General features: G+C 36.6%; 1 protein-coding gene across 4 annotated transcripts in view; it reads right to left on the minus strand.

The window, feature by feature from the left end:
• Positions 1-224: 224 nt before the first annotated feature.
• LOC140017006 (uncharacterized) overlaps positions 225-15,134 on the minus strand; it is a 74,039-nt gene continuing 59,129 nt past the window's right edge. For 2 of the 4 annotated variants that reach the window (XM_072071346.1, XM_072071345.1), the window contains exon 3: positions 225-924. In XM_072071346.1, coding sequence (XP_071927447.1) covers positions 331-924 — 594 coding nt within the window. In that variant the 3' untranslated portion in view covers positions 225-330. Of the gene's footprint in view, positions 925-1,279; positions 1,555-15,134 lie in introns of those variants that run through there. The other 2 variants (XM_072071349.1, XM_072071347.1) reach the window with 2 other exon arrangements.

The raw sequence follows: 15,134 nt of genomic DNA on the forward strand, positions 1-15,134 counted from the left end.
TGGCAACAATAAGTGCTATAAAACAACAAACATTACAATCCAAATAAAGTAAATAAAAACCCTAATTGCATTTTCAAGCAAGAAAAAATTAAGGTAAGTAGTAATCAATTTACTTTAAGAAAACCTCCATCAGGAAATCCAAAGAAAGTGAGTAAAAACTCTTATTGCATTCTCATCCAAGAAAACAATAACGTGATACGTAGTACCTAAGAAAGCAAATCAACTTCCCACGAAGAAATCATCCACCAGTAAAATTATTACCCAAAGAATGCAAAAAACCAATCAACAAAGAAAATAGGGTTCTCATAAGTAGCCACCACACATAGGTCATTAACCACGAATCTGGAAACCCGATTTATCCAGATTGAAAGTTTCGATGTTGTGCATCCCTGGAATTGTCCACAGTTTGTCAATAAATTCTCCGAGGCGATCACAGTCGACCGGTCCATCCTCTGGCTGATCGTATTCTTTACTTGGTGGAGGTGATACCAGAGATGGTGGAGCAACTAGAGGCATGGACGGTGGCAGCAGCATCTGCTCATCATCCATATGGTCTCCCGAATTCCCCATGCTAACCACTTCAATACTTTCCAGTTCTGGAATTTTCTCTATTTTGTCAAATAATTCTTCCACGTCAATACGATCTCCTGGCTTTGCCATGTTGAAAACACCAACACTTTTCATTCCTGGGATTGTCCACAGTTTGCCAACAAATTCACCGAGGCAATTGCAGTCTCCTCCCCTGCACAGTTCATGTTCCCCATGGTGAATCTGAACCTGAACGTGAACCTCTTCTTCATGTGATGGAGACGGTGGAGCAGCCCGAGGTGTCGGCGGAGGCGATGGCGGTGCTGCTTTTGCCTTATGGTTCTTGCTTGCGCAAGACTTGGCCATCCTTATTTTGCTTGAGAACTTTTTTGCACACTTCAATGGGGGATCATGCACCAATAAAAGGGGAAAATGATGATCAAAGATTTTGGGACGGATCAACAAAGATTATTCACTATTGCAACTGGAAAAAAATTTATAGTTTAATTTGTTATTGGAAAGTAAAAAGAAAAACAAGGAAATTTGAACAAGAAAATTAATTTTTCTCATTTACCGAGCCAACTACCTCAATTAAGGGTAGATTTATGACGAAACTACAGTTATTGTGCCAAAGTTTCTAATGATAAAGTTCAATAAAAGCATCGATTCAATAACGAGCACATCCAATTAAAACCATTTTTAAACAACATAAAGTCACGTAAAATTTAGAAGATTGAATCTTATTTATTACCTTACGAAGAAGGTTGAAGGAGTACTTCATGGTGGGATGCCCGGAAGTTCTGGAAGAACCCTTGAAAGAAGAGTTTCAAGGGCTCTAGGGAGACTACGAATGAGGCACAAGAGAATATAGGCTGCGGAAATCCTTGTATATATATAGTGAACCAAATCTTAGGCTTGAGCTGCAAGAGAATGTTTACACAATCTAATTATGGTGAATTTCTATATATATGTATCTCAACTTTGCTAATGAATTCATTTCACGGAAAAGAAACAATCATTTCTGCAAATAGCTATTTAACAGCAATGAAAGTAAGAAAGGCAACATAAATCAATCTCCAAGGAAAGAGAGAGAAAAAAGAAACATTGTAGGTGTATTGGTCCAATGCTAGTCTTGGCCCATTTTCTTGTCTTTTCTCTTCACAAAATATTAGCCATGATTCTTGATTCTCGAAATAAATTTAGATTACAGTATAAAGTTGTATCCTCCTAAAATTTTGGCACTGATTCAGCTGCCAAAGAGCAAGAAAGCGTAAATTTGACATATTGTTTGATCTTTTTTTATTTCCCTATTTCACTTCAACTCCGATAATATATCACTCCTAATCAATCAAAATTCTTTTTCCTTTTACATTTTCTAGAATCCTCTATTATGGGCTTTCATCCCACCTGTCCCACGAATTGGGCTAAAAGTGTTATTACGACATCAATGTGCTCCTTATTTTCTTGGCTTGCGATCATCTTTTAATTTTTTTTCCCCTTACTTTCTTTCAATGGTTTTTCTGTCATGGCTTCGAATCTAAGTTAAAAGGGCGCCGCGCCCCCCCGGGGGGAGAGAGGGGAGGAGGATGCAAGAAACAAAGATGTTAATATCCATCAACTCCTACAGTCTTACGTACAGATATTGGACTTTGGGTTGTCCTCATCTTGGACTTTGGCATATTGCACTTCTTTTCTACTCCTAAAATTCGTACAGATATTGCCTCTACTTATCAATTTTTATTTTATCTACAACCTTGGGATCTAAAATCTTTTCCCGTTAATTGTATTACTTTTATTAATGCTACCATATGGATGAATTTTATGTGGGCAACCTCCTAGTTTTCTTCTTTTTCTTTGTTATTTCTTGAAAATTTTGTCTAGTTATTCATTTTCATACTATTGAATTTGAACTATATTCCTTGGACAATGTTTGTCCTTTAGTTTTAGACTCAATCTTAGGGAAACATTCTTCGTTTTCCTTAGCATATCAATAGGAAAGGACTAAGTTGGATTCACATGATCCAAAGTCAGGGCCAGTAATTTTAAATTTATTAATATTGAGACCAGATTTTTTGATAAATCCATTAAGTACTTAAATTTAATGCATTAATTGATTTTTCTATTAAGTTTGTTTGATAACAAAATTTTCTTATCCCTAATAATTAAGACCCATTTAATTTATTTATAAAATTTTAACCGAAAAGTAGATAACTTAATTTGCTGAATGTTTAAACCAGTGTGATAATACTACTCATTCAAAATTATTTTAATTTCACATAATGATATATTTCCATGCACACACCCATACTCTCTTTCTCCTCACACACTTTCATAAATATACATATACACTCTCTCTCTCACACACACATGTAGACACCAAATTTTAAATAATTTGTATGTTGCATTCTTATCTATTGATTTTTGTTAATGTCATGATTTTGTTTTAGATTATTTGCATTTTAGTTCATTATTGTTCGTTTTGCCCTTTTAGTTGTTTATTTCATTTGCTTTTTATTTTAGTTTTTATTTGTCATTTTAGTTTTATTCACCTTTTAGTTTTAGTTTTTTTAGTTAGTTTTTATTTTATTATTTTTCTTTTTATTTTTAAGTTTTAGCGTAGAGTTTCTACAAAAAAGAAAAAAAGGGAAAAAACATTAAAAAAATAGGCTTTAGTTTTCTTTGAAAAGGAAAAAAAAAAGAAAAGAAAAAAAAACAAAAACAAAACAATGAGAAAAATGAAAAAGAAAAAAAGGAAAAATGAAAAGTTGCACTTTGTTGTTTCTAGTTTATTTATTTTTATCCAATGTTAATTAAGTTGTTTTTGTTATTATTATTATTATTATTATTATCAATTTTGTTTAATTAATTAATTAGTTGAAAAGATTAAAAAAAAAGAGAAAAAAAAGCAGAAAACACAGAAACGCGGCATGAAGCTGCGTTTTGTTGCAGCTTGCAAAGAAAGGTTGAGACGGCTCCTTTGGCTGCAAATATGGAAATATACTGAGTTGTTTTAGGGTTGGAAAGTCCAGGTATAAAGAGAAAAAGAGAGTAACAGCCGCAACGGAGGGGCAGAAAGTTGGCGGCTGCAAACAGGAAAAAAAAAGAGATCAGAAAGAAGCAAAAGAAAACCGAGAACAACCACGGCTGAAAGGAGAGGTTTTTCCTTAGACAGCAAAGGAGAGAAATCAGAGAAGAGCATACGGTTGCTGGAGCAAAAAACCAAACGAGAGCCAAGGGTTTAGGGCCTTTTAGTAAAAGCCAGAAAGAACGAAACAGGGAGGAGGGATTGAAAACAGAAACCAGAGAGAGTTGGGGACGGCGGCTAAGAAAAGAAAACCAGGGGGCTGTGGATGGTGGCTGTTTTAGGTAAGGAAATCACGAGAGAGATCTAGAGTTTCGGGGGGCAGGCAAAGGGCGACTAAAAAAGGAGAGAAAAGAGGGAGCTTTGGTAAGAAGAAAGCTACGGAAACGAAAGAAAAACAGCGAGAGAGGTAGGAGCTGAGAATCCTTCGACCGAGAGAAAATTTTGCAGCTGAACAAAGAAGAGGGAACCTGGAAAACTTGGCAGAAAACGTCGGCAAGGAGAGAAAGGAAGTGGCGGCCAGAACAAAGGTAACCTCTTTGGCCTTATGTTTCTAGTGTGAGCTTAGACCTTATCTAAGTATGCCAAAGATCTTGCTGTGTTTTGTTTATGGACATACTTTGCTGTTCTGATTCCTGTGGCAGTCGAATGGCTTGAGTGTTGTCGAAAAATCTGTTGTTTAATCTTGTCTTGAGGATATAAAATCTGATGGTTAATGATCGGTGAAGAGTGACGTGCGCAGGGTATACATATCAATTTAACCTCATTCTAATCAAGTTTTACATTTATAAATTCCTAAACACCCCACACGCGATTTATCGCAAGTATACGAATCGTGAGCGAGTATAGGGTATTAAGGGTCGATCCCACAAGGAAGAGTGAACAATTACCGGTACTACTAAAGCTTCTCTATTATTTAGACTATCAATGAATTATAACAAATTTAACCTACTGAAATTATACAAAATAACAAATAAAAGCTCCTTAGGTTGTGGTATCCCTAACTACTCATGCAAGTGCTACATTTGGATCATTGAATACTACATTTAGGCTAGTTATGGTGTAATTTCCTTATGCATTTGAAACCTACTTTCGTAGTGAATCAACTATACTCATAACTAATTCATACCTATTTTCATGGTTATGAAATTAGTTACAAGTTCATTTCTTCAATGAAATTACATGAAATGAATCACTAAAAACCACATAAGTGCACCTCTACTTTCGTGAGTGTACTCCCTATGTTTAACACTTCTTGAACTAGTGTTAAATCTCAATTTTCATTGCAGAAACAACACCTTAGATAATCACAATTAATGGTACCAGATTAATCATGATTTAAAGAGCCCAAGTGCTAAATAACTTGCTCAAATCTTAGCAAACAAATAACCAAATAATAAACACTAACAATCATAGAAAGTTCAACCAAACCCAAGGTATAAACTTTAAAAACACATATTACACACAAAATCCAGAACTTGTATATTAACTAAACTTGGAATCAAATACAAAAGATAAAGAGTTTGGAAGGAATACAACCCTTGTCACATGAGCTTTCTTCCTTGCCTTCTTCATCCTCCATCTTCATCCTAATCTAGATAATAAACAAGAATGGAAAAGCTACACTACTCTATACTAAGCTAAACTAATACTAGGGAGATGAAAGAGCTACATTTCTGCAGACTCCAAGCTTCTCCCGTATCTCCCTCTATTTTTCTTTCTGCTATGAACTCCAATCTCTCCTATCTACATCTTCTCTTTCTATTGCAATCTTGGCTATTTTATGATGAAAGATGGTCAAGAAATGAGGCCTCCACCTTCCTTTTACAGCTGGAGATGTTTCTCACATGTCTAGCATCCCATGTGAGTTGGTGGAGGTGAAATTGAGTTTTCCGCGTAAAAAGCAGACCTCTCTGACCACAATCCGGCCAGAAATCCGGCCACAAATCCGGCCAAATTCCGGCCGGATTGCTACAGTGACCATTTGGTCACTTCTGGTTCAATTTCCAGCTGTGCTCCGATTTTGACTCAACTTCAACTGAACTTTTCTTGATGATAAAAGCTTATTTAGCTCTTGACCAAAACATAAAACTTGTAGCCCTTTGAGTTAGCTTTCCAATGCATCAAGAATCACCTCATTTGGATCTGTGTAGGCTGAGAAATGACCGAAATACCCTTACCTGCTCATTGCCCTGTTCCAGTTTCGACCAGTAGAAATTTGCTATTGTAATTCGGCATTTTGACCTGGAAAACCTTCAAACTGGATTTAGATGTCTTCACCAAAGTTGTAGATCTATCTCTTATCTTCAAATTGGTTCAAGAATCATCTTAATCCGATCACTGTAGCTCAAGTTATAGCCGAAATACGAAAATGTGTCAAAACTGTCAAAATACACAAAATCCAAGTAAAAAGTGATAAAAACCTCATTTAATCACTTAAAAGCATTTTTCACCAATTATAGCCAAAATGATTCATATTCTTCCAATAATATAACCAAAGTGACTAAAAATAATATAAAATATCATACAATTATTACGTAAATTAGTCACTTATCAAAGAGTTTGCTCCAAGTTGTTTGTTGATTCGATAGGCCGCGGATATAAAAATCAGAATCTTGTAAGGTTTCCCTGGTGCATAAAATGTCTTGTGTCCCTTGCTGCTTTCCTTTTAGTTTTCTGCTGCTTTGTGTGTGTTTGGGTCACCTTTATTGTTTTGATCTATCCAATGAATTGCTTTAACATGGGATGATATCCGGAAGTCTTGCCTGAAATAAGAAAATCTGCATTTCATTGCTCCTGTTTTTGCTGTTTCCTCGCGACAGTTCACTGAGTGAGTTTCATCGCCTACTGAATCACTTAATCTTGTGTTTGAAAGAAAAATTGGGTGATTAATGTTGAGGTCATGTGTTCTTGGGCTGAAGCCACATAAATCAGGCTCAAACAACATGCTAGATAAATAAGCTTCTGCAGAAAACTCAGAAACTAGTGGAGAGTTACTATCGAAAGTAAAACTGAATTTGCAAGCCTCTCCCCACGTTTGGCTGATCTCCCTCTCCCTGGTATATTTAGTGTGCCGTCTTAAGGATAAGCTTGCAGCTGGTTCTTGTTTGAAATGATCCTTAAATTTGGCCGCACAAGGTTGCTGGAATCCCTCAAGTTTTAGTTGGCTGTCGAGAGTTTCTTCTTGTTGCCGAAATGTTTTAAGTTGCTGGAGTTGTTCAGATTTTGCATGTTGTTGTCTGACCATCTTGGTGTCTAAGTCTACAGGTTTCATGATACAAAGTGGGAAGCTTGGGTAATAATTGTGTTTGGGTTTGTTTATGTTTCAAAAACTGGTTGAAGTACCGAACTGCATGAAGTTTGCTGCATTTTTTTTTTCTTCTTTTCCTTTCGGTCAATTCCAGTTCCTTGTTGAATCCTGCAACCAAATTTTGATGTTTGATGATTAAAATTATGAGTCTTGTGGCCTAGTTCCACGCTATGATTTTGATCAAAAAATTGGTTTTCAAAGCCAACTGCGTTCGATTGTTTGTTTTGGTTGCTGAAGGCTGGAATGCCAAATGTTGCAGAAGTTTGCCTTTCTCTTCGTGGATTGCATGAGTTGCATGGAAAATTATCAGAAAATTACATTCCAACCCCCCAAGTCTTCCTTTATCGTACTATGGCTCAATCATGTTCTGATTTCTTGCAATTTGGTCCTAGAAGTAGTTGCATTTTAACCTTTACTTGACCTTTTCTTTGCTTTTGGGCCCTTGAAGTTCCTAAAAATGTTTATTTAGGCTTGAGTGCTTGGTTAATGTTCACAATTGAGTCCTTGGTAGCCTCAATTTTTCAACTCGATTGCTTGTTTGCTTTCATTAATGACCATGTTTTGTTAAGGTGGTGCTTAATTGCATGAATTTGTGAATTTTGTGTCTAAATGAGCTTGTGTTTGCCTATTTTCTTTAATTTTCCCAAATAAATTGGTACCTTGACCATTTCTTTTATTTTGGAGGATAAATAAGTGACTTCACCCCATTAGAGCTCCAACTCAAGGGAGGTATAACTTTTTTTATCTTTTTTGTCTCCCCTATGTGATCCAACGTGCTACGTGAAAATTGCATGTCTACTTGCTTCCCTTATTTTTCTTTAATTCCTTTCATTTACTTCATTTACTTTTGCTTTTTTATTTAAGTTATTCTTTATGGGGTATGTGTACACCTTTTGGCTTGTAATAGTTAGGGATTTAATTATTTTATTCCTTTTCCCCCTTTTAGATTGTAGTAGGGTCTCCCTAATGTAATAGATAGGGCTTGGAGGAGCATTCAATGAAGACCTATCGAAGTCATGTGCCTAGCTAGCAAATGTAATAGTTAGGGCTTTAATTGTCTTATGTGTCTTGCATGCTTAGTTACTACGTGTTAATTTGCTTTGTTAGGACCTTACATCTAGTCGAGCATGCTAAATGTTATGTGCTATGTGTTTATAAGTGTTTGACATGTCTACTCGCTTTCCATAGCCTGAATGAATGTGATGGATGAATGTACGTTTCCACTAGTCCAACGCTAGTCGGAATTCATAGAATGGGCTAGTCCAACGCTAGACCTTTAGGGATTTCCCCTCGTTAGTACATGTTTGCATGTTCATTACATGTCATGCATTCTTTTTAGTTTTATCATTTTGCATGCCCCCCGAACCCCTTTTCCCTCCATTTTAGGATTTTTGCATTTCATGCTAGTTATAGGGTTCATTTGCTTGAGAGTCCCCTTAAATATGGGATATAGACGAGTGTGGCTTTTTCTAAGTCTTAGCACGCTTGTATTCCCTCTATAAAAGGGCAAATTGAGTCACGATTTAGGTCTCCCCGTACCCAATATGCATGAATTCCCTAGGCTCATGCATTTTTAAATCCACTCTACCATTTTATACCCTCATCACACTTTCATTTTTTCTCCCATTTTGCACACGTGCACCTTTATGTTTCTTCACTTGTACACGAACACTTTTATCATCACTTGCACACATGCACTTCATATTATCATTTCACATACCGTACATTGCCCACTCACGTGCACATTTTCATTTACATATTTATTGCCTTTTATTACTTTTCCAAACTCATGTCCTCACATTGCATACATGCATTCCATTCATTTGCATCACACTCGCATTATTCGTGACTTCTTCAAAGGATCGTTATTGGGCTTCACAATTAATGTGATTGGTACCACTCAACCTTTGAAGAGAAATTTCCCCCAATACCCCTAGGTCTAGGGTTTGCATTCATGTAGTGCATCCAAATGTAATAAATTCTTTGGTTAAAACAAGAAAATCTTTGATTAAATCATGCAACTAGCCTTGGCTAGGTCAAAGGGGTGCCTTGGATTTTATCCTTGCCTTCCCCTTTGTCAAATGTGACTCCCGAACCTTTTTCTTTGGTTTACGTGGACTAGGAGTCGTTTAAAAGGGGTTTCTTATTACTTTTTTTTCCTATTTTTTTCTTTTCTTTAAAAATTCATTTTTTTTTAGGTGACTTGGTACACCTTAACTCATTACCAAGTGGCGACTCCGATTTTTTATTTCAAAAACCCTTTTTAAACTATAATTTTGGGTCAAATCGTCGCATTCTCAAACCCCCATTTAGACCCATTTTTCTTTTAAATCACAATTCATTTTCCAATCACAAATTGAATCAAAAAATACATTTTTAAACCATTTATTTATTTATCAGAAAATGGGGCGCGACAGTTGGCGACTCCACTGGGGAAATTTGAGAGTCCGAGCAAATTTGATTTAATCAACCTTGTTTTTCTTTTAACCTTTTCATATATCACATTTGGGTGTTTTAGGGTTGCATTTTTTCTTTTTAGGATTTTGCATTTCGCGCGTATTAATTACTCCCTCACTCACGCATGTATGATTGGTTGATTGGATGTATGTTTACTTGTTTATCTCGCGCTTGCATTGCATTTGGGGGGGACCTTTAGAGCCTCGCATGGTTTTCAACCCTTTCCCTCAAAATAGGGAACACTTCATACATGCACGTTTACTTATTGTTATCCCATTTTATTTTATTTTCGTGGGCGCTACCCCACACCGCCTTGTAGGATTAGGATTGATTGCCTTGGGTAGGCGGATGGTGTGCTACCTAAGGGATCGCTCGAGCCACCGATCGAAGGCCTTGGGAGTGATGACCCTTGGCCTTTGGGTCTGAAGGCTTGGGGACCTTTTAAACCTTATCGAGTCTAGTCGCATTAGTGAACCCCAGCCTCATGCATCCATGTTAGCATTTTCCTAGGTTAGAGTCAACCTCACCCTCTTTTAAGCACATTAGGCACGAGGGAAGGGGTTCCACCCCTTTTATTTGTTTTTATTGTATTGCTTTTTTTAATTGCTCCTAATATGTTATGTGTACTATCAATTGCACTAACCATTCTTTTGTTTTCTTGGCTTGCATTCATGTGCCTTAGCAAATAAGAGGCCTCTTTGGCTCTCTTTTAGTGACTTACCCACTAGATAACTCACATGTTTAAATTTCAGTTATTACACTTAATTTTCAATAAGTACATCTCATTTTAGACCTTTTGCCCCCCGATGCATTATTTATGCCCTTTAGGCCATATTTGTCACATATTTACATTATTTTAATAAATGGCATCATGCATAAACCATAGAAAGGGAATGCCACATAGGGAATCCCGTGTTTAGGAATAAGCCACCTTGTGTCTCGGATACTTAATCCAGTGAGACTTGCATGTTTACATTTTGTACCATCCAAAGGGGTAGGGCACAAGGTAAGGTAGGATCCGATCATTTTCATAGATTGATCTTTGGAATATGAGCGTCTAATAATCACTTTTTGGCCATTTTATCAAAATTGGTAAAAATCCCTTGCTTAAAGGACATTAATTTGAAGAAATTCACAAATGATTCCTCCTGTTGAGACGATGAATAAATTGAGGCCAAATCGTGATTTTAGAAGGCTCATAGACTAATTTTCTGAAACCACCAATGGCCGGCCGACTAAATCGATCCATTTTGTCAATTCATAATCAATTTTGAATAGACCATCATTTGACCAATTTACCCTTTTTAGGGTCACCTGGTCGATTTTGAATAAATCGTCAATTTGTTTGACCAATTTACCCTTTTAGGGCGATCCGGTCAATTTTGAATAAAATTCTCAATGTCATTCGATCGAGTTCCTTTTTAGGATGATTCGGTCAATTTTGAGTAAGTTTTTAAATTTCACTCAATTCATTTGACTCGTTTCCTTTTTTAGGGTAATGCGGTCGATTTTAAATAAATTGTCAATTTCATTCAACCCATTTGACTAATTAGGGTTTCAAGGTCGAATTTCAAATTGGGAAACATAGTTGATTTTGAGAAAGCCATCCATTACATCCAGCCATTTGATCAGTTGGGGTTTTGACCCGTGTTTCACTGAGAAAATTTTGTCAATGAATTCCAATCTCTTCGATAGGAAGTTCGTCAAGGTCAAACCCGTGCTTTTATGATCAATTCATTCGGACGTTGTCCTCATTTTGATAAATGTCTTTCGTCTCTCTAATTGACCAAAATTTTCAAAATTATTTTTCACTCAATGAGTTGATCGGATTCATCAGGTATGGTATGGTGCCTACTCTAGTGGATTGCATTTTCATGCTAGGCCTACCCTTGGCATAAAAGGGTTCCCCCATAGGACATGCATACCGATTTTATATTCTTGTTTACTAACTCGGGGTATTTTTCTTTTGTTTCCCCCCTCCCCTGCATTCATAAAAAATATTTCAATAAGATGAAAATATTTCCCTATATTGGATAACAATTTTTGATCCGATAAAGTTTTGGAAAGTATTATTTGATTCTTGGGCAGATCCAACAGTGGAAACATGAAAGATCCATCTGAAAGCTCTAGGCTAAGAGCTTCTAAGAGATTTCATACTTGCTTTCAAGGAAAATTCTGTATATTTGACTTGTTAATATATTTTTGTGTCAAAAGAAAATGAGACAAAAAGGGTATATATGTGGAGCTCTTTAGAAGTTTTCTATTCTCATTTGTATCATAATTGAACGAGAATTTTTGTTTCAAACTTTTTCAGTAATAAAATTTTTGGACAATTATTGTTTCGTGTATATTCATGTACATTGCATTCTTTTGGTCATTGGAGATTTCATGATGAATTTTAAGAAATAAGACCAAATTGAGATTTTTTTCAACCTCTAGCCTGAAAATTCACAAGTGTATGCTTTCTAAAATCCTTACATACACTAGATTGGTGATCCAAACTACACAATAAGAATGCTCAGAAAAGAGGTGAATGATCACTCAAAAGGCCCAATGAGATACCTTTTCTCCTTCATTTAACCCAAAAAATAAAATCAGTCACATTGATTGATAAATTGGGGCAACTTTTGCTTGAAAATGTTCAAGGTGTCTAATCCGGTTCAACTCACATCTAAATGAAAGTAAAAATGTGCATTATTCTTGTTTGTTTTGAAAATTTGGAATGATACCTTGAGCATTCGTTTCTCTACCTATACACATTTTATCATTTGCTCTCCCATTTGAGCCTTTGAAAGAGTAATTTCGTTTCAAATAAGAGCCCTAATGATCACTACCCTATATTGGAAAATTTTCGAATATAAAAAAGGAATGGATTTTCAATGACCATCTCGTTACTTTGGTTGTCATGAGGTGTAAGAATGATACTTTGGCAATCGTTTCTAACAACCTAAACACTGATCATCCCTTGCATCCTCATTTGAGCTAAAAATTGGTGGTTCTTTTCAAGTGCACATATGATCGCACCCCACATTGGGGAAGGAGATTGGGGAATTTTGAAAAAAAAAAAAGAAGAAAAAAAATGCTAAAAAGAAAAAAAAGAGGGAATCACAAATTGGAGAAATTTGAATCTAGCTGGGCTTCAATTTTGGAAAAAGGGAAAAGGGAAGGGTTTGTCCGACGAACCACTTATGGAGAGTCTTCCTCAGTCAGTTAATTCAGATACATGCCAGAAGTTTCGCATTAATGAAAGTTTTCTTTCAGAGTTATTGTAAGGAACGGAACAAAGGTCAGGCCCTCTTCTTTTCCGGTCAAGCATTCTATCCCTAGTTATCCCTTTTGAGCCTTCAGAATAAAATACTTCATTTGGCAACCCCTGAAAATCGCAAACCCCACACTGGGGCAAGTTTGAGTTGGAAAAGTTTCAAGAAGTGAAAAGTGATAATGCAACAAAATAAAAAAGACAAAAGAAGAAAAGAGAACCTCAGTTCAAAAATAAACTGGGGCAAATTTTGTGAAAGTTCAAAAGAATGGCAGAAGGCCGAAAAATCAAAAGAAATAAAATGAAAGAGAAAAAGCCTCAATTGAGCATAAACTGGGGCAAATTCTGATTTAGCCCTAAAATAGGGTTGGCACAACAATGCGATCTCAGATTATTTAAACCACTCTTGAAATCTGCCTTCAAGCCTTAACTTTTCTAAACACCCCACCAGACCCCATTACAAAAGCCGAAAGTCCTGACTTCTGTTCTTTGCAATGGCCTTGTCAAGAAAATTTCTGATGCCGAAAATTTTAGCTGTATTTCTGAATTGCTTGGGTATGGGTTTGACGCTACTCACCAGGTGAAAATCCACCAAGTTAAGGGAAAGGAAAAAGAGGCAAAAAGCAAAGCAAGAAAAGTAAATGCAAGAAAATGCAGAAAATTTGACGCTGAAGTCCTTGGTGAGTGATGAGAAAAATGCAAACAAAGTCTGAGATCTTTTGAGTTCAAAATAGGGGCAATTTTGGAAAAATGCGATATTCGGTGCAATGTCCTTGAAAGTTTTATTCTTTAGCTATCGTTTTCAAGCCAAATTACAAGCTAATAAAGTCCATCGTTGACTTATTCCTTCATGACAATCCAAAGTGAGGATTATGCTCGTAAGAAATCCATCAATCATTTGTGATCATGGGGGTATAACCAGTTTTCACAGGTTTAGCTATCGTTCCTACCCATTTGTTGCAAGCCTATAAAACTTATACGTTGACTAAGTTTTCTTAAGAAATAAGGGTGACAAACTCTTTGCTTTCACTAAGATATGATATTGAATGGGTTAGATACGATTTGGGCGCAAGAATGAGATAGATTCTGACCTCCCATTTCCTTAGCCATTTCAAAAATAAAGTCACTCGATTGGTCCTGAAAGATGAACCAACAAGAAATGGTAACCCATCACCCAAAGCATTGATGCTAAAGCGGGGATGAAATCTTTCGTAATTTGGCATTATTTTGAGAAATTCATCATGAAATGTGCTATATGAGTTTAAGCAAGACATTCAATTTTCTTCACATGATATGTTAGGAAAAGAAATTGCTTACCTTGTTCAAATAAATGGAGGGTCATTCAAACAAATTTTGTGCAATTAAATAGGCCTACACTGGGGCAAAATTTTTGTAATATATTTGAGGATGTCAAACCAATCACGCTATTCTTTCCAAATAAGAAATTTGAATGCATGTCATACTTTGATGAACCACTTGTGCAGGTATTCATAGTTGAAATCGACGAAAAAGCATCTGGTGATGTGGAAGGCCGATGCCGAAGAAAGAGAAGAAAGAAGGGAAAAGGACCCTATATTGGGGGCAAATTATTTTTGAAAAAGATTTTATCGAAAAAAAAAAAATCATCAAAGTTTAAATTCTTGTTTCTTGGCAAATCAAATTCAATTTCTTGTTCACAAGATCATGTTGGGTCTGGATTTCGTGCCACCAACATCTCAAACATCACGTTGGGACCGGGTTTTATCCCGCCAACCTCGGCAGGACCGGGTTCTATCCCGCTGACCGCTTACTTCGTTGGGACCGGGTTTCATCCCGCCAATTTCGGCAGGATCGGATTTTATCCCGCTGACCGTTCATATCTCGTTGGGACCGGGTTTCATCCCGCCAACCTCGGCAGGATCGGGTATTATCCCACTGGCCGATTATCATGGCAGGTTCAGGTTTAATCCCACTGACCAATTCATTACTGGGGCAAATCTTTGGATAAATTTTCAAATAAAGTCTTATACAGTTTTTTTCATACATACCCGCATTTTCATTTTGCATCGTCACTAGCCGTGGGTCAGTCCCACTAGTGAGCATTTCATTTTCCCCCGCTGCTAGCCGTGGGTCAGTCCCCACTAGCGTGAGTCCCGTTTAAATTCCTGTTCGGGCCAGTCCCATGATTTTAAAGTTTATTCGGGTCAGTCCCATGATTAAAAGTTTATTCGGGTCAGTCCCATGATTAAAAGCTTATTCGGGTCAGTCCCATGATTAAAAGCTCATTCGAGTCAGTCCCATGATTAAAAACTTGTTCGAGTCAGTCTCATGATTAAAAGTTTGTTCGGGTCAGTCCCATGATTTAAGTTTTATTCGGGTCAGTCCCATGATTTTTGTTTTATTCGGGTCAGTCCCATGATTTTAAATTTTCTGTTCGGGCCAGTCCCGTTTTAAATTCCTGTTCGGGTCTATCCTGTTTTAAATTTCCTGTTCGGGGCAGTCCCGTTTTAAATTTCTGT

The sequence above is a fragment of the Coffea arabica genome, chromosome 11c (assembly GCF_036785885.1).
Source record: "Coffea arabica cultivar ET-39 chromosome 11c, Coffea Arabica ET-39 HiFi, whole genome shotgun sequence".
NCBI lineage: Eukaryota > Viridiplantae > Streptophyta > Magnoliopsida > Gentianales > Rubiaceae > Coffea > Coffea arabica.